Raw genomic sequence first — 23,500 nt, 5'->3', positions numbered from 1 at the left:
CTTCAATCCGTTCCCCATGTCGTTTTCGGTTGAAAACCGTCAATTCGTCCCCAGTATGTACAACCGTTCATATACGTTCATTTGAAGAAATGGCCGATATGGCAATCGACCATTATCCGCCGGTTAAACAAACTGAATCATAATACGGACCAGTCGTAATAGCAGCGTGATATCAGATCGTATCAGTCAACGCAATAATTACGAGTCAATTGAGAACGTCCAACTGATACGATATATGATATTATCAAAACGGTGTTCAGATTTATTTGATCAGACGACTACGCATGCATAATAAGCCAGAGGTTAGATCCAGATTATCAGCAATTAAAGTCTTCGTGGTGTCAATACGTCAACGTCATCGGCATGATGATCGTCGAGAATATCAACAAAACAATCAGTACCATCGAGAAGTCATATCATCGCCAGACCAACAAATCGATACCACGTCTATTATCGCAGCAGTCAAGCGTATTATCAATAACCCGAAAAGGTCGAACCAGTCGTCATTTCATAACGCAGATTCAGTCGTTAGCCGATAGACGTCGTATCTCGCACGGTCGACATGAATATATCGTTCGGTAAGTTCAATCTCGTCCTTCTTCTTCTTCAAACTTCTTCTTTAACAGCCACGCCCGAAGACGTCAGATCGATCAACACGTATTGATGCCAGCCAGTTATGGTCAGTAATAGCACAACGAAACAGCGTTACCAACATATCGTCGTCGTACAGCCGTCAATATTTAAATATCAGCCCCACAATTTCAGAATACGAACGGAGTTCGTGGAAATCAGAAATCACGGGTCAATAGCAAAGACATCACACAACAGAATAGCCAGCATTTATCATTATCAGCCAGTTATAGTATTCGTGAAATTCGTCATTAGACGTATTAAGCAGTGTTTTTAAATACTGCGTCAGAAAGTTTCACGTATCAGCGTATAGTTAGAAGTTCAATAACACCATGGACGGATATAGACGAACGAACCTTTCCATGACGTTGACGCAATTCGCATATCGATATACACCGTTACTGTGATGAAAACAACATAATGCCAGCTGTGGTCATTAACGTAGACTTTCATTGACGATCATCAAAACCGGAATCATTTTGGTTTTGTCATGAATTCATCGATATGGAGCGTCGTCGACTAACAGATCATCTAGTGATCAACAGCATGAACATGATCTAAGTTCGGGGATACGATGATATCGGTCGCGAACTCCCGGATCAAAGAAACCGTCATTTATCGGGTACCGAAGAACCCCATGTCTCCACTGCGCAGACGATTTAAGATGTTGTTGATCGGAATGCCCAGTCCAGACCGAATATTCAAACCGCCCAGCATAGCCGGCATATATCGAGCGTAACCACCAGCCAATGATCGTTATCGCCCAGTATCAGCGTCGGTTGAAAATCATTCTAACCCGACCTTCAACCGAAATAATATGACCGACAAAGTCTTCCCGAAGAACGTAATTTGGTTACTCTCCGTTCGTCACCGCATCATGACTTCACGCAGCGTAACAGTCGTGAACACGTAAAACCCTTCATCGGTGAAATACTTTCCCCGATTTTGTGAAACCGATTCACTTACCTGATTTCAATATTTCAAAATTCCGTTGATTTATCGAATAACCACCACATTTTCACGAAAAATCGATCCGATTTCAGCGCCACTATGCATTTGATTCGATTGTAAGTAAACATATTCCCGGAGAGGAACAAACTGTTCATCATACTTAATGCCGATACCTGCGCGATAAAACAGGGCATCCGTTCACCATCGTCAACCGCTTCATCTCAGCAACGTATGCCACCAGCGAATGAAACCAAGAATAGGTTAGAATGTAACCCCTCGCCAAACATACGAAACGTGATAGTCAGATCGGTAGCCGATCATCGCCTTCACGTAGATCGGTTCAAGACGCACCACCACCGGAATATGTCTTGTCCAGAGCCGGAATAAAGCGCCGACCGTTGAAAAACGCAAACCATACCGTAACTTATAGGCGTTTGCATTTTCGATCACCATAACATGTTGAAATCGTATTTTCACCAAACCAGCCAGACTCAGGTACTCCAATCATACAATTTGCCAGAACAGTAAACCCGGAACATTCCCCACCGCCCGGTTAACCTCACGCTGGTCGATGTCCGCTCAACATTCCAGCATGTCGTCGCCGTGGTATTCTCGCCACGCCTATTAAACAACATGGTGCGTCTGCCACTACGATGTTGCCGACCAAACAACACGGTAAATATCTCATACCACGCCCATGTCACCGCCGAAGTTATGGTGAAAACCGGTGTTAGCGAGTGACTTTGCTTACGCCACCGTTAAGACCCTCAATCACTGCAGTCGTCAATACTGTGCTACGGAATGCAACCCGTGTCTTCGGCGTGACATTTAACGTTAAATCACTGAGTGCCGGCGTTAAAACACACGTATATTCAATCATTCGCGCATCAGCCTGGCGGCAGACTATGCGTACCTTCGTCTACGCCAGTCTCGGTGCCGTAATGCCCGCCTGCTCGAGCCTGTTCATGCAGGTCGTCACCGCAAGCACGATGCCTTTCGCCGTTCTTAAACAGTGTTACCGTTCATACGAAATATTCCGCCTGAATCAATATTGCCACGTGAAGTTCTGGTGTCCTCGCCGTGATGTTGCTGGAAATAGTTGCAGCAAAAGCGGCGTAAAAATAAAACTTCAAAGTCAGTCAAACAGCCACTTTTCAGTTTACCCCGCGCCTGCTTAAAACGTACAGCCATGCCATGTCACCATTTTGTTTCATCTGACCGCTTCATGGATAATGCCGCGCAAAATATTGCCGGTTGTAACAGCACAGCCACCGCAGATGTTTCCGCTGCCGCTCGGTCGGACAAAACGGTCTGGCATTCCCATAGACGTCGCATACAGCCGAATGCAGCAACCAAATCAACATTAACAGTTTTCCGTTCTCTTTCATGCTTCGGTTGTCATCGTTTTTCGTAGTCACCAAATTTCATGTTTTTACCAGCCGACAATACACAGAGTCAGATACCACGTATCATTGATTGCAAAAGCGATGCCATAATATGGCTCCCTGCAGCCCAGGTACTGGGCGAAATCTTTATCAGCAGGCGTCACTGTGATAGTCGGCGGAGGTACCGCAAACAGTGCCGCAGGCGCAAAACTCCGTCGCCGCACTGGCACATATCAATGTACTGCATGATGGTACAACTGTACCCAGATTTGACTTGAAACACATACACCGCCGAATAATGTACGTCAAATCAACCTTAACCGGAGGGTCAGTGATGCGACAAACCATCATACGAGAGGGTTAATGATCAAAAGTCCTAGTACTGAACAGCCAATCTTTCTTCAGATTGAGCCTATCTTTTCATTGTGACAAAAGGTTCACGGTAACATTGAAGACTAATGGAACGGCGGTTAATAGTCGCGATTCGACGATAAGGTAAACCATTTATTATTAACCGAGTTCGTTATTCGCAGCCGGCTGAAAACAATATAAACTCCGGTTACGACATCATCAGTAGTCGTCAGTCAATATAAGCGTGTATACGTATGTTCGTTTTAACCATACTTTCACGAATATATTTGCCGTGTACCTGATTATGATCGTTCATCACAAGCGGATCGAAGATAGATGTTCAGATTGTTTATTCCACCTCTGAAAATCAGTCATCAATATCAATCAGTTTGCTGAAGATGGTGTATATTTAGATAACCGATATATTCGTTTGAAAAGACTTTCAAGAACAGCATGAACATCACAAAACCATCATCAACAAAGCCGATACCATTGAAGTGCTTTGCTTCCGAAAGATACCGGCAGTTTGCGCTTCGTAAAGATAATTGCTTAGTTCATTCGTCAGTGATCAAAACTCAACAGTAAGTATGCTTTGGATGTAAAAAGCAGATTTATCGGAACCGACAAGCCGACCATGGCATTGTTTTCATCGTCAATTTCAGCTAATGTCGACATAGATTACTACTTCGTAAACACGTTATTATTAACCATGTATGTTAAAGTCAATGTTATCATTGTCGATATCATAGCGTACCGAACACACACCGATGTTCAGCGTCATCACGTGTCATACCTGATGTTCAAACATTATCAACGCATGTTATTGGTTCATGCATACGTCAATACGTTGCCTTCATGTTCATATAGATCATATACTTCAAAAAATATATCGACAAAAGCGATGTTATTGCCCATGTACCGTCAATAGCCAAACATATGTCATCAACATCAATAACGCATGCCATTAATCATGCATAATGTCAACAGCATTACGTCGATATAGATCATAATAATAAATATATCAACGCATAATTACGCATAATGTCATCGTTAGCCCAGTCGATAGATCGATACTGCGTCGATATCGCAATTCGTTCCGCATCAATACGTTACCATGCCCAGATCATATAATCAATAAATATTCAATGCATGTTATTGCCCGATGTATACCGTCATCAATTCACGATATAGACCATATTAACAAATATCGTTTAACGCATGTTATTGGCTCATGCATTATGTCAATATGTTCGACGATATAGATGTCAATGTACCAACAAATATTGGTTCGATACGTCAGAATTACGATATAGATCATAGCGTTCAAACACGCATTGTTGGTTCAGCGCATACGTCAATCAATGTTGTTCACGATATAGATCATATACCACCGAGCCGCCATCAAAGCGCTGAAGCTGGTTCAGCATAAATGTCATCGAATTACGTAGATCATATGATATCAGTCGCATGTTATTGGTTCGAGCGTATCGTCAATACGCAGCCTACGGTGACATAGATCGAAGTATCGATCAAAGATCACAACGGATGTTGAAGCCAATCATGCACACGTCATCGGGTTGTTCACAATGAATAGATCATATGTTCAACAAACAATACGCTATTGTTCATGTACCGTCATCACGTTGTTCATCGACATAGATCATATATTCACAAATATCATTAAGCGCATGTTATTGGTTCAGTATCGTCACGTTGTTCACGTGACATAGATCATATACCGATCAGTCATCGCCATCGCATGTTATTGTTCATGCATACCGTCATCACGTTGTTCAGATCGAAGTATGCTCACAACATCGAACGCATGTTATTGTCCATGCAGTCAATGTTGTTCATACGACATAGATCATACTTCGACAAATATCAATAACGCATGTTTATTGTTCATTGCATGTCATCACGTTACCACGTCGATTATAGATCGAAGGCGTTCAATAAATATCGTCAACGCATGTCATTGTTCATGCATCGTCGCCATGTCGACAGATCGAAGCACAACAAACGCACGAGCCGCCAGTTGTCACGATCAATGCTGTTGTTCAATACGTGATATAGATCATAGCGGCTCACGAAACATCACAATGATGTTAATAAGTCTGCTGGAATGCCATACGATAGAACATATACCGATCAAAGTTGAACAATAACGTACGTTATTGTTCATATACGTCAATACGTTACCTTTCATACGACAGAACAGCGCAATTACCAAACATACCAATGCATGCCAGCCGGGTTCGATGCATACGTCAACAACGTTGTTACGTACGATATAGGAACATATATCAATAAACAACACAATGCATACACGTTGTTCGCCGTGAGAAGATCATATGTTACCAGTCATTCGTCATACGCCAGTTGACTGTGAATGCCGTTAAATTACGATTAGCGATCAGCATATCACGAACAGCCAGTTGACCGTGTATATCGCCGTTACGTCGACAGGAATAATAAATATCGAAGCTATGTTGGCTGGTTCGTGTGGAAGGTGTTTTGTATCGATGTCGACATAAACATATGCGCCATTCGAAGCCGTTGATGCGACTAGTTTAAAGCGCCAATATCGCCTTAACAGATAAACGAAATCCGTCTTCCGGTATCGTCGATGTCATCATTTCGGTAATTTCAGTGCCGACGAAGCTCATCATCAATAAAGCAATCCATTTATTTAAAGTCAATCATCGGAAATATCGCATAGCGATCATCGTCAAAGTTCATAGCCCCAGCCATCTGGAACCAAAGAAGTCAATGAATATCATTCATAAACAGTTAATTCACTTTAAAGCTGGACATATTAAAGCAGTCAGAGCTTTCAGCAACATCACCATGCGGAAGTCATCGACAGTATGGGTAACAGCTATCATTGATAATGCGTCAAATGCTAATCATCGTAATAATGACGACTTCGATTTATCAATTAAGGCGCAAAGAAATAAACAAACAGAAGCCGAGGAAGGAAAGATTATATGAAGAATGGTTTTGCCATCAAACAGATGTTCGTCATCAAAAACGTTCAATTACGATTTAATGCGTCATCTTATCAATCGATCAGCTGAAACCATTATGAATGGTTGTACCGAAAGGTGTCGCTGCATACCGATGCCCGTATTCAGTATCAACAGAAAAATTGTCTTCGAGATGAGCAGCCGTTCGACGCATATCCTCGTTTATGGAAGTAATTGTGCGGGGTAGCAGCACGTGAAGCTCATTTCTGTTCTCAACATAACTCAATCAATGTTACGAAACATGCAACCGGTTTTCGTCGAAATATTTTGACGACAGAACGACATTCCAGTTACGCTCGGCTTCGATTATTGCCTTGGTCGCTAATCAGCGACCGGTTCCGAAAGTTGCAGACGAATTTGCAGCGTAATCCAGTTTGGATCAAACAATCCAGTGCGATCAATGGTCGAACACGATTCAGCACCGGGAACGTTTGATTTATCAAAGTCGCCCCAAGTCAGCGAGTTTTATCCGGTCGATCCGGTCAAAGTCGTTCTACGAAGGTTGTCGTCATTGCAAACAGCAATTTTTCATACGGTAATCCTTCAAAACACGTCAAAAGCGTTCGTGGTTTTAATCTGACCACGCGGTGATATATAATGACGATATTTTCTCGAAGACACTTTTACAAAATGATACCACGTGTTCCGAGTTTAACCATTGTTCATCACCATCTCGCATTGCAGTCCTGGTCAGTAACCATCGTCTCGGACCGCCATTTATAAAACATTCGACTGGAAACCGGAAAATACCGATGCGACTTCAACAGGTATTGATTACTTTTCAGGTTAGCCAGGCCGACCATTGATCATGCGGGATCGTCGTTAGTAGACAAATCCTTTGCCTTCGTAGTGTCGAAACAGTTCAGGAACAAAAATATTCATTTATCAATTTAAATGAAAAGAAAGACATTAGTTTGAGTTCCAAACATACACTGCTTCGATGGAACACCAGTCGTTCACAACAGTAGTCTATCAATACCTGAATGCCTTCAATAGCTTCTGCGTCTATTCGAAAATGGCGAATAATCGGTAACGTGATACAGACTTCCTTTATTCACAATAAAGCCTGAACAGTGTCCTGGCGCGATCTCCTCGCCGATATCATTCGTTTAAGCTCAGCCTAATATAAAGCCAGGGGAGATAAACATCGTGCCGACATCGACGTTGTTGTTAGCTGAAGCTACGGAAATTACTTAACGACGGTCGTCAGTTCAAATACCGCGCTTCAAATACTTTCAGTCAATCATATTTATCGAAAACCGTCAACACGATGCCTACGACCGAATGTAAACAATAAAAACAAAATGCACCGACGAGCCGAAAGCAGCCAACAGTGAACATCAGCCGCAGCCGCTGGCTGTTCGCAGTGGAAGAATTGAACCGCCATATCGTCATTTACAATGATCGAATGACGTCAGCCCAGTTTATCTGACGGGTCAATACACCGCCAGAGCGATGCCGTACTTTTCCGGAAGCTTGATCACGCCAACCACCAGATACATCAATATGACTTTTGGTTACAATATCTGGCCTTCTGGTCCTCGACATGTTCGTAGCAACAAAGCCTTCGCCAATAGTCATCGACCATTCGCAGTATCCCGTCGTTACCAAACTGCGCCGAACTGGCCAATTCGTCAATACGCCGTGCGCTTAAGCTGAAAGGTGTATAACGAACCAGGAATTGGCGGTTCTCTCGACACCGATTTTCGATTTTGCAGACGCCAGGTCGTCGATTGAGATAAAGATGCACAGCATTTTGCGCGAGTGTCAGAAACACCGCCCCGAACAGACGACGCTCAGCAGTGTACCAGATGCCAGGAGCGGTGAGAGCTCTGGTTCATTGACGCTGATGTGAAAGGTGCCTTTGAAGTTAACGAAAATCATCAGTAAAGTTGAATACGTTGTCGTAACCGTATGAAGAATATTACAGATTCAATTCAATCACAAGATATCTGGTCGTTGACGCCGAACGCCATAACGGCCTGATCCATCACCATGTCGTCTCCGTTAAAAACAAATTCAAGAAACATCATTCATTTACTGTACTTTGTTTGAAATCAACGTCCAAACTTGCAAAATCATCGAGCGAAACTCTGATCATAAAATAGTTTAATCATTACGGACAGCTCATGCGCACCAGTCAGATAGGTGCATTTGTCGGGGCCGTCACCTTCGTGCAGGTGCCAACGAAGTCGTGGTTTCCATGTTGTTCATGGAGTTACGATCGCCCGAGCGCCACGATCGTTCTTGTGGGAACGGAGTTCAAGCTTCCATAGCGTTAAGATAGTCGGTTATATTCACTGGACACAACTTCACGACCATCTTCAGCGCCAAGAGAGCCGGTCTAGTTCCCGGAGTTTAAACTCGTAACGCATAATAAAACGTTGCCTTTCGTCCGCCATTGCTGTTCAACGATATGTTATATTAGATTATTCAGTTCTTTAGCATAGATACCGCATTGTCGTTCTTCGAAATATCATCGTTAATCGGTCGGTGTCAGTCGCCTGTAACGTTACGTGGTGGGTGAGAGGGAAGACTACGATTCTCAGTGCCGGTTATACTGAATTTTGAACTTTACCGAAAGCGTAACCCAAATGGCGGGAACATGCCGTAGCTGGATCAATTCGTGTAAACATAATACACGATGACTCTTCCAGATATTAACAATAATGACTTTGGTTCCCGGAATCCTTTAACAGTTCATTGGTTTATTGTATCGCATTTATTTAATGCCACATAATAACACGGCGGTGATATTATTCGTCAATTGGCGATGACGAGCAGTGTGCCAGCTTTACCGGCGATATCTCCGATAATGATTTGTGAGGGAGTCGTGGGGACAAAGCGATATTGAACATTGAAATTGCGGGCGACAGGTGCAGGTGAGAAATTAAGCCCTAACGTCGCGTTTATTACCATATGACGATGTATGCGTGCGTAGTGTCGTTAGCCAGTTCACTTAAAGGTAGTTTTTATAGTGCTAGTTCATTTCGAGATGGAATACGCCGCAGTGATAGAATACCACCGCATCGAAGAGCTGAATGAATTTCGAGCCGATCAAATCTCTGCGCCGTGCTACCGATGATGCCAGTGAATCAACAAGTACCATATGTTAACGTTTTACGCGGAACTTCAATTCAGTAGCAGACAGAATGAACGTCGATTAACAGTTGGCTTGGTTTCAGTTTATGTTGTCGAGCATCATATTGAATACGCAGTAATATAGCGAAGCCACGTCGCCAAACCGTTATCATTGAATGTGGAGAGCGTATTATGAAGAAAGTCGGTAAAATCAATATCAATACGGGGATGTGGGAGGGAATAAAATGGTTTTCAAATCATTGGTCACGGGGAATGTGTATGGTCTGATATGGAAGGTTACGTGTGTGCGTGAAAGGAAAGTGAAAGCCAGTCACCAATTCCAATATCAGCAGGGGATCAGAGAAGCAGCAGTCAATTACGTCACTGAAAATATGACGATCGCCACCACGGTGTCGTCGCCCGATAGCATTTCGACAAAGTTTCAATCAAAGAGCGTTAGCGAAAGGGCCTCCAAACATAGAGATGAATACCGGTGTTCGCAGTAACCTTACCAGCAGTACTGAAAATACGCGCTTATCTACCTTAATTGTTGGTCAACGACGCTTTGTCGAATTTCCTGTATAGACAACCGTACTGCTGTTATCGTCAGCCTGCCGAGAAGTTGAATACAATTGTATGACGTCATAATATAACGCATTAGCTGTTTTGAAGCTCATTGTAAACATTACCGACTTTCACTGTTTTAAACTATTTTTATTGATTGGTTTTGCACAAGTCAAGTATGATCAAAGTCGAAGATACCGACGTTCGGTTTATCAGCGGGCATCTTCCAAATGTGTCAAAATGATACAGTATTAGCTAATACGGCGTTCTTCGGTGGCGAAATGATGTCAATTAGTAGTAACATGCCGCTGGTGCCAACAAAGTCGTTCATCAATCGTAGTTACTCAGCCGGCTTGGTGACTGTCGTTAGGCGTACATCATCGTGGTTACGACAGAAGTTAAAATGGGTCTTTATAGTGAGTTTTGCTTTTTTCATTCAATTGTTCTCACCTCCCGCTACTCTGTTATATTCATGAACTACAGTATAAGGTACCAAAGGAGGAGAATTGAATGAAAAAGCCAAAATAATGACACTATGGGTTGCATGCTTCGTCGAGGGCAATACGGTCTGATGCACGCCCTTGGTGCCAAAGTGTCACCAAAGTCGGTAGGGTGGTTGATGATGAACGCTTCGGTTTGCGTTCGGTTTCAGTAGGCGAGGTATGCACATCGCCACAGCGGCGCACATCGACCATACACCCGAGGGAGCAGCTACGCCAACGCATTTATCTTACCGCCATGTTAAATGCACAAAAATATCATTTTATTTTTATTTGGAAGATCGCTACCGACCATAAGGACATGTAAAATAAAATGCGTCTGCCTCTTGATTGACTTTAAAATCAGTGAAACATATTCTGACAGTCGTAAAACTTGAGTTGACTGTGCAAAGGATTCAATGTAAAAATAGTTTTTAAAAGTAGTGAAAGTCGGTGAAATAAATGTGCACAATAACAACTCAAGAGCAACTAATCGAACGGTTTTCGAACTCCAATAATAATTTTATGCGTTGCTATTATGACGTCATACGATTGTTAGCGCCACAGCTTCTCGGCGGAGAGCTCTATGGTCACCGTAGCAGTGGGTAATATTTTTCAGTTGTCACACCTCTGTGAGGGGCGACACGGAAACTTTGTTAAAGCGTCATTGACCAATGAAATTAAAGGTAAAGATAAGTGCTTTTTGCGCGTGTTTTTGCGACTAGTGCAGCCGGTAGGACACCCTAGCATTTCCCCCGAACGCAATTGTCATGCATATTTGGAAGTACTTCATATGCTTATCTTCTTTGGTGGAAATAATGTTTTGTGATTCGAATGCTACATGTGGCGGGGCGGTGAGGTAGCCTCGTGGTTATAGCTTGATCGTCACGCCCAACACCCGGGTTCAATTCCCCACATGGGTACATGGTGGTAAGCCCGTCTCTGGTGTCCCCTGCCCTGATATTGCTGGAATATTGCTAAAGGTGGCGAAAAACTAAACTCACTCACTCACTCACACACACACACACACACACTACATGTGCCTCCATATGTGGATATACACATTCCCATGTGATGTGGTTTGAAAGCCGACTGTGGCTTCATATGTACATGCCTCCACATCCCCATGTGATGTGGTTTGAAAGCCGACTGTGGCTTCATATGTACATGCCTCCACATTCCCATGTGATGTGGTTTGAAAGCCGACTGTGGCTTCATATGTACATGCCTCCACATTACCATGTGATGTGGTCTCATTGTACAAGACGCACACATAAAACAGTAAATAACTGTTAATCTGACGTTCTTCTATTCTGTCTGCTACTGTGGAATTGGGACCGCGTCATACCAAAAAAAACGTTAACATATGGTACTTGTTGGTTCCTGCCTGGCGCTCGGCATTAATGGGTACAACAAGGACTGGTCGGCTCAGAGTCAGTATAATGTGTCTGAGTGGGGTATTCATGCATCACTGCGGCATGGTATCTCAGTGGGCTAGCACTATAAAAAAACTACCTTAAGTCTGGGCTAGTACAAGCAGCCGCACATACACATACACACGCATGCACATCGTCATATGAGCGAAATATTCTCAAGCACGACGTTAAACCCAATTTCACCTCACCTCACCTGTAGAATGTTAAACGCCCACAAGTGAATATTCAATATCAACTGTTCTTCCCCCTGTCCCTCACAAATCGATATCCCTTCCTGGGAGTGCCTCACCAGTGTCAAAACAACACTGCTCAGTCATCATAATTTGGTGAATGAATATCTCGCCTGTTTTATTATGTAAACATTAAATAAATGCGATACAATAAATATAATGAATATTAAAGAGTTAAGGATAAAGTCATTGTGAACAATATCTGGATAGGATGTATCGATTGTAATGTATGACTACACAATGACATTTAGAAAGTGGTCAAATGCAACATATGTTATATTTGGGATTACACTTTCTTAGTAAATTTCAAATTCTAGTACTTGCCAGCGCACAAAGTCAGCCGTCTAACTCACTCACGAGCTGAGCGTTTTAGACGGCTGACTTTGTGCGCAGGGACATGGTGCCTGACTCTGAGGGTGTGGGTTCGAATCCGGATGCTACTCAACCCACAAAGTACTAGAATTTGTACTTTACTAAGAAAGTGTAATCAAATTCAACAGTGAGGGCCCTAGATAAGCTGCGTATCCGGGAAAAATACGCATACAAAATTTCCAATTACGCATTGAAGATAATTGTTGCGTACAAATTACGCATTTAAAATGTTAGATACGCAAAAGTTAAAACAAATGCGTACGGAATATATTATATAAAATGAAAAGAGATATGAATGAAAAGACATCGATTGCTATCAAGTTGTACTGTCAGTATAGGATGAGTGATTTTTATGAAATCATTTCCATTATATATGTAAGTTGGTTTTGATTAGGTATGACATAAGGCAGAATATACCTGCTTACTAAACTTACTCAGTCACATAATACTTAGGTGAGTAAAATGACTGAAATACACACATATTTGAAAGCAGTGGGTAACGGAAAATGAAATACCCACTCAACATTCATAATACCCCACTCCAAAAAATGGTGGGATTTTTGTACCCACATGAGCTAAATCTGGAGCTCTGCCAGACCAAATATATCATATGCAGGGCCTAGATTTTAAGCTCTCTTAAGCGCTAAAACAGTCGTAAGTTAATGTTAATGTATGGCACTTACGACTATCTTAGCGCTAAGAGAGCTTCGAAAATCTAGGCCCTTGATTAATTTAGTTGAAAGGCACAAATAACAACGTTTTATTATGCATTCACAGGTTTAGTTTTTAGTAAGAGCTCAGGACTCCGTTCCACAAAATGATCGTAACTCAGACGATCGTAACTCCATAGTTTTAACATAGAATTACGACTGTTGAAGCGCTACGATCGCTTTGGGGAACGTGGCCCCCGACTGTAAATGCACCTATCACAGTTGTAATTTGGATTAAAATTAGCAGCATGAACATCCATGGTAGTTAAGCGTATTGTACGTATGATCAGGAAGGGATTTGCATTATAAGATGGTTACACCAAAGTTTGGACCAGTAGATTTGGAACAAACTAAGTACAATTATTAAGATGATGTTTCTTGTTTGTTTTGTAAGGATAATTACGGCATCATGGGTGAGTGAAGGATCAAACCGTTATAATTACAAACGTTCGGCGATCAACGACCAGATAATCTTGTGATTGGATTTGAATCACAACAATGGGCCTAAAATATACAGTCTATTCAGCTTTGCATTCTTTTGAGTGGTTTTCGTTTAGCTTCAGAGCTGCTTCTGATACCCTTTTCCGCACATCCTCAGCGTCTCGAATTGTCTCCAATGAAGTTAGAATGCTCTCCACAGACACATCTGGGTACACATTTGCTTGTGACCACTCTCTGAGAGCAGTGTAGATCTGTTCCGGCACGTTGTTTCTGACCTCGTCACAAATCTGTTCACATCGCGCGTGAATTGACGATTTGTAGTCTTCGTCACCTACAAAATCAGGAAATACAGAAAATCCGGTTATTACGAACTCAAAGGAACCACTAATTGTAGTTCGTTGTACACCTTTCAACTAAAATATACACACGGGAATATTTTTATTTGAAACCCCGGCTGACGCCGTCGGTTCCAAATGAATTCCCGTGCTTCAAATACTCAATAACACCCGGAAATTGGCCAACATATGATGTTATCTCCTAACAAGTGTACCGTCTAACCTCATTAAAACAGGCCTGTCCTCAACAGATGATGTATCCAGAGGGATGAATATACATGAAGCATGGGATTTGTAGGCTTTGTGTGTGATAAAGGAAGGAGAGCCTGTATCACGATCAGATTATTCACATTATTTCCAGGTCGTTGTAGGGAAATAATGAAGACATTCTATCACTGGAATTATTGGTATTCTGTTATGAGAACACCAAAACCTAGAACATTATTCCCCGTAATGACGGCAGTAATGTTTGAATAAACTAATGTCTTTCCTTTTTGTCATTTAAATTGATAAATGAAATATTTTTGGTTTCGACCTGCAGGATTAAAAAGGAAGTTTGTCCTTGTAGCGGTACATCCACGTGTCACCGGTCAGCTATTGTAAGTTCACTTGGAAAAGGTAAATGTAGATCTTACCTGGCAAGTTTCGCATGAACATTTTCCAGTTTCCAGTCAGATGGGCACATAGAATCTTGAAGATGGGTCCAGTCCAGGACGATGGATCTGCAATAGGTCCACAATACAAGTGTAGTGATGGAACAGTAGTTATATATTCAAGAGGACAACACGAATCCAAATGGAATATCACATTTTATCAGTAAAAAGTTAAATAGTAGACCTGAGAAATGTCGGTATATCGGTATATCCTAGTCGGTATATAGTCACCACGTGAAGGTCCTGGTCAGAACCACAGGCCTTCGTGTCTTTGCGAGGATTAAAGATGTTACAAAGTATGAAAAGTCGATATAACCCCCGACTCGAAATCCAATACATAATGCATTGTACTGTGAATCATGTCGAGTCGGGGGGTCATCTAATTTTTAAAATATTTTTATAACATCTTTAATCCTCGCAAAGACACTATAGGCCTGTGGTCAGAACTATGCTTGTCGCAAGAGGCTACTGACCGGATTGGATGGTCAGGCTCGCTGACTTGGTTGACACATGTCATCGTATTCCAGCTGCGTAGATCGATGTTTATTCTATTGAACACTGGATTGTTTGGGCCAGACTTGATTATCTACAGACCGTCATCATATAGCTGGAATATTGCTGAGTGCGGCGTAAAACAGGAAACCAACAATAGCCAAGCCGAAGCATAATAGGAATGTCGCATTCTGTCAGTAAATATTTCAGCAGAAAACCGGTTGAATGTTTCGTGTTTAACAGTGAGTGAGTATAGTTTTAGGTCGCATTTAGCAATATTTCAGCAGTATTATGGTGGGAGACACCAGAAATGAGCTTCACGCATTGTACCCGTTTGGGGAATCGAAATAGGGTCTTCGACATGACGAGCGAACACTTTAACCACTTGCCTACCCCACCGCACACAGGACTTAACAGACCTACCCATAAACACAGAGATGCATCAAGATTTAGCTGCATCATCTCAGGAACAATTTTCTGTTGATACTAGTCCTGGGCTTCAGACATACAGGTAAGCATACGACACCTTTCAGGCACAAACCATTCATAAATAGTTTCTTGCAGTTGGCCATTTGATGAATACAGATTCTTGGTCAGAAGAAAAATCCCGTGATTTAATTAGACATTTCTTATGACAGACAAATATTTGTGCCAAATGTATTCTCTTGTTCATATATCCTTCCAAAACAACCCACCCAAAATCAACTTCTGACAAAGTTGGTAAATTTGAGTTTGATTTTCCAGTCACATTTGCTGAATGCCATTCTTGGCACCTTAAGTAGTTGTCAATAGAATGGTATCCGTCATTGGTACGATTTTAAACGACTGACGCGAGGAACTTCAGTCAATATTTTAATTACCCATACCAAATCAATATTGACTATTGGGGATGACTTCCACCTCAATGTGATGTTGCAGAAAGACGTCTGCCTTACAATAAATATATTTCAAAGCTTTAAGATTAGTGCTTCTTTATGGTGTGATGAGTTGGCTACCTTTTAGTTCCAAATAGACGCTGGGCCTCAGGAATGACTGTAGAGGAAGAACTTGTATTGATGATCGCCTTCTTAGAAGTCTCTACCCTGCATTTGTGTTGTGTTGAGCAATAAACCAGTTTCTGGCAGAGGGCGAACCGTTTCTTGTGGAGGTGGAGCATCCGTTTCTTGTGGAGGTGGACCTGTTGTTTGCGGTGGTGAAACCAGCAACAAGGGATCAGCACTGAAATTGCAAAAATAAAATGATGACATGTTATTCTGGAAGATTGCATTTCGTTTATATGTTCATTAAAACATTCACTATGTGAGAGGCTACATTCACTATGTGAGAGGCTGAATACAACGATATACACGCCCATGACTATGTCGACAGGAATACAACGATATACATGAACCAATAATATTTGTGAAACATGCATTGTGATACTTGCATTGTGAAGTATATGATCTTATATCGACATGAAGACAACGTATTGACAGTATACATGAACCAATAACATGCATTGTGATATTTGTGAAGTATATGATCCTATATCGACATGAAGACAACGTATTGGCAGTATACATGAACCAATAACATGCATTGTGATATTTGTGAAGTATATGATCCTATATCGACATGAAGACAACGTATTGGCAGTATACATGAACCAATAACATGCATTGTGATATTTGTCAAGTATATGATCCTATATCCACATGTGGACAACGTATTGGCAGTATACATGAACCAATAACATGCATTGTGATATTTGTGAAGTATATGATCCTATATCGTGAAGACAACGTATTGGCATATACATGAACCAATAACATGCATTGTCCATATGATCCTATATCGACATGAAGACAACGTATTGGCAGTATACATGAACCAATAACATGCATTGTGATATTTGTAAAACATATGATCCTATATCGACATGTGAAACAACGTATTGGCGTGTATACATGAACCAATAACATGCATTGTGATATTTGTGAAGCATATGATCCTATATCGACATGAAGACAACGTATTGGCAGCATACATGAACCAATAACATGCATTGTGATATTTCTGAAGTATATGATCCTATATCGACATGAAGACAACGTATTGGCAGAACCACATGAACCAATAACCTATGCATTAGTGAAACATGTTTGGAGCATATGATCCTATATCGACATGAAGACAAAGTATAACATGCTTTGTGTAATGAGTGAAGTATATGATCCTATATCGACATGAAGACAACGTACAAACCAATAACATGCATTGTGAAATGTTTGGAGTGGACATGAATACAACGTATAGTATACATGAACCAATAACATGCATTGGGATTATTGACATAATACATGAACCAATAACATGCATTGTGATATTTGTGAAGTATATGATCCTATATCGACATGAAGACAACGTATTGGCAGTATACATGAACCAATAACATGCATTGTGATATTTGTGAAGTATATGATCCTATATCGACATGAAGACAACGTATTGACATAATACATGAACCAATAACATGCATTGTGATATTTTGTGAAGTATATGATCCTATATCGACATGAAGACAACGTATTGGCAGTATACATGAACCAATAACATGCATTGTGATATTTGTGAAGTATATGATCCTATATCGACATGAAGACAACGTATTGGCAGTATACATGAACCAATAACATGCATTGTGATATTTGTGAAACATATGATCCTATATCGACATGAAGACAACGTATTGGCAGTATACATGAACCAATAACATGCTTTGTGATATGTTTCAAGTAAATAATCCTATATCTACATGAAAACAACGTAGTGGCAGTATACATGAACCAATAATTGTGAAATGTTTGGAGCATGCATCAAGACAACGTTTGTAATGTTACAAGTAAATAATCCTATATCTACATAATACAATAACATGTTAAAATAATCCTAATCTACATTAAAACAAAGCATGCTTTGTGTAATGTTAATGTTACAGTAAATAATCCTATATCTATAATACATTAAAATAAGTAGTGGCAGTAGAGCAGAAGAAAACAATACCATAGTCAACTTGTCGAGTTGTCATCTTAAAGGAATGTGCAATAGTACACTTTTTTCATCCACATCATACCTGCTGGTTTTGTCCTTTGTGAGATAGCTGTTCCTTGAATGCCTCTTCCATAAGAAGCACAAAGCTGCCAATATGCTCAAGGAGACACAAACAAGCACCCCAATAGGTATCAGCACTGACAGGTTATTGGTCGTTTTATGATGTTCATACTGTTCTTGAAGAATATCATCTTTTTCTAAAACAGATATATATATGGTTATGTTCATGAGGCACCACACTGATATTCTTCAAAACTGAATTGAATGTCTTATTTGAGTTTTCAAATTGGAATAAACAATCTGAATCATTTAACCTTGGCACATGTGACATCTATCTTGTCCATATGTATGATGACAGTCATAATCCAAGGCACCTTTGGTGACCCCCGCAACAAATATATTCAGTAAAGTATGGTTAAAACGAACACTTACAGTATACACGCTTATAACGAACTGGCGAACTGTTTTTTGTGTGTCATGGCCAGGTTTTATATTATTTTGTTTAGCCGAAATACGAATAACGAACTCGGGTCATAACGGGCGAAAATAGTCCCTCTGAGTTCGCAATAACCGTAGTTTACTATATGTCGAATCACTGACTATTAACCACTTGTTCCATTGTCTCAATGTACAATGGGCAACGTACAATGAAAAAGATAAATGTCTGAGAAGATTAAACTGTTTAGTACCGGTTTGTCAGTTCTTATATATACTCATGCCAATAATGGTTGTCACCACCCTCCCCACCCCACACCCACACCCCCTCTCCAATTAAAAAAATTGAAGGGGGTGACAACCATTATTGGCATGAGTATATATGTTCCCTAAATTCAAATCCTAGGTGACATTTTCACATACCCTCGGACTGTACCACATCTGGCTCTGAACACACGGTGTCTGTGTTATGAGTGCAGCGACTCAGAACTGTGGAGTTTTCGCCGCAAAACGAACACTGTTTGCAGTTACCTCCCTCGACAAAATATCCTGAGGCACAGTGACCACACTCTTGGTCAGATTCCTTAGTACCTAGATGCATTAAAAGGAATTATATTATTATATCACTTTACAATCAATGATACGTGAGGAACAATCTGGTCTGTGTATTTTCCTATAGGGGACGGCCGATCGGAACAAATATGCTGAATAAAAAACATAAATTTAGTTGATACGAAAAACAGATGACAATACAAGAAGACATAAAGGAAGAGACAGAGCTGTGTAATGGTTGGCTGGTTGGTTGGTTTAACACCGCATTCAGCAATATGCGACGGTCTGTAAATATTCGAGTCTGGACCAGACAATCCAGTGAGCAGCAGCAGGAACATCAATCTACGCAATTGGGAGCATTTTAACGAACGAATGCTGTCTGTTCTAGCTTAGCACAACCAGGCAATGTACTGCACAGCACGTATCAAATGAAATGAGTCAAGGATAAAACAAAATAATGGTGGTATGGCATGGCACAGCATGGTTTGTTTTAAGCAAAACATAAGGATAAAACAAGAAAAGGATAACAGGACTGACTGACTGACTGAGTTTTGGTTTTACGCCGCTTTTAGCAATATTCCAGCAACATCACGGCGGGGGACACCAGAAATGGGCTTCACACATTGTACCCATGTGGGGATTCGAACCCGGGTCTTCGGCATGACGAGCCAACGCTTTAACCACTAGGCTACCCCACCGCCCCAGGATAACAAGAAAGGGCATCGATAACACTGCGTGACATTGCATGACAAGGCATAAGTCAGACAGGGCAAGACGTACAACACCAGGATAACGTAAGACGGAAAGGTGACTAACTGCACCTTAGTCTGCCTCCAGATGGTCACGGATGAACAGATATACATTGTGACTTTTAAGCACTTACCGAGCACTCTAGTGGTTAAAGCGTTCGCTCGTCACGCCGAAGACCTGGGTTGCATTCCCTACATAGGTACAATGTGTGAAGCCCATTTCTGGTGTCCCCCGCCGTGATATTGGTGGGATATTGCTAACAGTGGCGTAAAACTAAAGTCACTCACTTAAGCACTTACCGGTTTTCACTATAACCTGGCCAGGTTGACAGGGCGTGTATGGGGAGCAGTAACGTATCCCTGCGTGCCCCACCCCCTGTGTTTGTTGGAAATATCCGTCCCGGCACTCACACAACACATCATGGGTGGCAGAGCACCCCTGGACTTGCACCATGTTCCGGTCATGGAGACAATAGGCGTGGCAGGGTGCACAGCGGGTGGCCTGGGTGTGATGTGTCTGGAAGTGTTGAGGCGGACATCGATGACACACCGAGAATGTGAAGTTAGCCGAACAGTGTTTGTAGAGGAATGTTCCAGGTTTACACTTTATGCATGTGTTCTCGCCGTGTGTGTATGTGGTTAGGCCACCTGGGTCCTGAAACAGACAGGGTGAGAAAATATACAGTCGGACTGTAACATGATATAATTGTCAAAAAATACAAAACACTTCTCGTTACAATTATAGTTTGTTTGCGTTTTTTTAACGCCACAGTCAGCGCTTTCCAGCTATTCCGGCGCTCTGTAAATAATTGGACAAGACAATCCAGTGATGGACGTCATGAACATTGATCTACGCAATAGGATTACGATGACATGAATCAACAAAGTCTGCAAGTCAGTACACCTGACCACCCGATCCCCAACGGCTTCTCCCACGACACGTATATGTTGCTGAAGGTCCATTCTAACCCTATTCTTGGTTCATTCATAGGTATGCATACATTGCTAGAGATAAATGGTTGACAATAGGTGACAGGTCACCTGTTTTGTCTTTAGGTATCAGCATTCGTATATGACCTTTCAGTATCAATTACGAGTAGACGAGTTTGTTCCTCTCAGAACTATGTTTTACTTACAATCAGATCAAATGCATAAGCAACGCTAGAATGTGTTGTCGGATCCGATTTGATAGGTTACACAAAGCCTGTTTGAAAAATGTGAACATGAACAATTCCGTCATCAAAGCAAATTTTAAAAAAAATGTAAATCAAATTAAATTAAATTAATCAATTTCCTAAAATCCAGGGAAATTGAAATAGCCTTTTATCACACCAATGATGGAAAGGGGTTTTGACTTTTGTGTTCACATTTGTTACCACTGCATGGAATCACTATTCGCAGTGATAGTAGGAGGCAGATTATTCCAAATTACGTTCTTCAGGAGACCTGTGTCATGTATCAGTTATATTACCATATTTCAGTTTTGGTTAAACCCGTGAAGATCCGGGTTAGAATTGATTTTCAGTAACCCACGCTGGTCGCAAGAGGCGACTAACGGGATCGGGTGGTCAGGTTGGCTGAGTGAGTTTAGTTTTACGCCGCACTCCAAATATATGCCAGCTATATGGAGGCGGGCTGGAAATATTCGAGTCTGGACTAGACATTCCAGTGATCAACAACATCTGCATCGATCTGCGCAATTGGGAACATGGGGTTCTTCAGTACCCCATGCTGGTCGTGACAGGCGACTAACGGGATCGTGTGGTCAGGTTCGCTGACTTGGTTGACACGTGTCATCGTATCCCAATTGCTTAGATCCATGTTCATGCTGTTGATCACTAGATTGTCTGGCCCAGACTCGATTATTTACAGACCTCCGCCATATAGATGGAATATGGTTGCATGCGGCGTAAAACCAAAATGATTCCAGTTTTGATTATCGTCAATGGAAAGGGATCTACGTTCTAATGTAACATTACAACGGCATTAATATTTGTTTTTCATCCACAATTATTGGTGAAGAAGCAGATATCCCGATATGCATTGCAGAGATTTCAAGATTGTCAAACTGTGATCTGTCTTACATGGAAGATTCGTTCATCCCTACTCGATCAAAAATCCATGACGATGTGAACTTTCTATTACGCTGTGTACAGTGGAATTTGGATAATATTTAAAAAACACTTTAAGCCTTGAAAATGATTATCGCATTATCTCACAATGACTTGAATACTCACAGGAGCTGTGTTCGCCGCCGTTTGTAACAACAATGAAGTAAGTAGGATGATCATGCAGATACTGACAGCACAACTGGTTCTGTGACCGGGGCACAACACCGACATCAGTGTTGTGCCCGGCTCTGTATGTCTGTGAGTGTCTTTATGTATTACGTGGTTGTTCCTGGTTTCCACAGAATCCATTCAGCTATTCTGAAATTGTAGAACGATATTTAAATGTGACAATGTACGGTGACCAACGGAACTGTGACAGGAGTATATAACAGCTATGTTAACTCAACACGGATGGTAGGTATGACTGTTTATTTTGTCTGTGCAAGATAACCTTGCAGTATAACCTGTGCGTTATAACAAGCTGTACTGGCGCGAGGTCAGCGCTCAAAATAACATATACGTGGTATGGGTCTGACGTCGTACGTATCGCTGGGCGTGTCTGGGATTTGAACCACAACCCTGATGTTTAGGGAGAGGGAGAGAGAGAGAGGGAAGGAGAGAGAGAGAGGGGACAGGGAGAGAGCGAGAGGGACAGAGAGAGGGAATTCCGGAAGGAGAGAGAGAGAGAGAGAGAGAGAGAGAGAGAGAGAGAGAGAGAGAGAGAGAGAGAGATGAGAGAGAGAATTCCGGAAGAGAGAGAGAATTCCGGAAGGAGAGAGAGAGACTGGGGGGGTGGGGGGCTGGGGTGAGAGTGACTTTTACCAGACAGTATATTCATATCTGTTACATGCAGGGTATTGTACGGCAGTCCTACCTCAGCCCCTCTAACTGTGACACAAATCTGCACGTTGCTAAGTCATGGCGCAACCTGAACAGGCCACTTTACTTTCAAGGTTGTATTGTGTATCCGCATGACTGCCGCCATTGAAAACAAAGACGTGAAATATATTTGACTACAGGTCACAACGACAATGTTGGTGTAACACAGAAATCTGTTTGGTGTCACTACTCATTCAAACTTCCTGTTGTTATTAACGTACTTTGTTGATATTCTCGACATTCGCAATCATGCCCATTGAACGTTGATGCTGAAAATAATGTGACGCACTACATGATTCGATGTTTCAGGACCTCGCAAGCCTGTGTATTATACATACATGAGTCATTCTGTCAAATGTCATCTCTGTAAACACACCGTTTTGTGCTCTCATATATCATATCAATTGAACTTTGTTCTCAATTGACTCATGAATTGTACGTTGAGAGAAATAAGATCAACAGGTGCTTACCTTGCAACTGATCCTGATATCGCATACTGTTGCCCACACGACTAGTTACATGTGCAGTTATTCCAACGAGGCGTG

General features: G+C 41.6%; 1 protein-coding gene across 3 annotated transcripts; it reads right to left on the bottom strand.

The window, feature by feature from the left end:
* Nucleotides 1-13,457: 13,457 nt before the first annotated feature.
* On the bottom strand, nt 13,458-23,500 carry LOC124278922 (tumor necrosis factor receptor superfamily member 6B-like). 3 transcript variants are annotated; one of them, XM_046714754.1, is made up of 9 exons: nt 23,426-23,500; nt 22,924-23,051; nt 22,203-22,394; nt 20,266-20,620; nt 19,088-19,255; nt 18,252-18,426; nt 16,135-16,357; nt 14,630-14,716; nt 13,458-13,990 (listed from the first exon to the last, which is right to left on the bottom strand). In XM_046714754.1, the coding sequence occupies exons 3-7, from the start codon at nt 22,383-22,385 to the stop codon at nt 16,207-16,209; spliced, it is 1,032 nt and encodes a 343-aa protein (XP_046570710.1). In that variant the 5' UTR covers nt 22,386-22,394; nt 22,924-23,051; nt 23,426-23,500; the 3' UTR covers nt 13,458-13,990; nt 14,630-14,716; nt 16,135-16,206. The 3 variants fall into 3 exon arrangements, with proteins under 3 accessions (XP_046570710.1, XP_046570709.1, XP_046570711.1); XM_046714753.1 differs by having other exon boundaries at nt 22,951-23,051; nt 23,426-23,499; XM_046714755.1 differs by lacking the exon at nt 22,924-23,051 and having other exon boundaries at nt 23,426-23,490.

The sequence above is a fragment of the Haliotis rubra genome, unplaced genomic scaffold, assembly GCF_003918875.1.
Source record: "Haliotis rubra isolate DU_JTF1 unplaced genomic scaffold, ASM391887v1 Scf2431, whole genome shotgun sequence".
Lineage (NCBI taxonomy): Eukaryota > Metazoa > Mollusca > Gastropoda > Lepetellida > Haliotidae > Haliotis > Haliotis rubra.
This window is presented reverse-complemented; position numbering and strand designations above follow the sequence as displayed.

Bases quoted from the DNA above. Each gene is read 5' to 3' on its own strand.
- LOC124278922 (XM_046714754.1), bottom strand. From the start codon at position 22,385: ATGGATTCTGTGGAAACCAGGAACAACCACGTAATACATAAAGACACT. The intron at 19,256-20,265 runs GTAAGTGCTTAA...TAATGCATCTAG, and splicing joins CCAGGTTATAGTGAAAACCG to GTACTAAGGAATCTGACCAA. The intron at 16,358-18,251 runs GTATGATGTGGA...TTGCAATTTCAG, and splicing joins ACAAAGGACAAAACCAGCAG to TGCTGATCCCTTGTTGCTGG.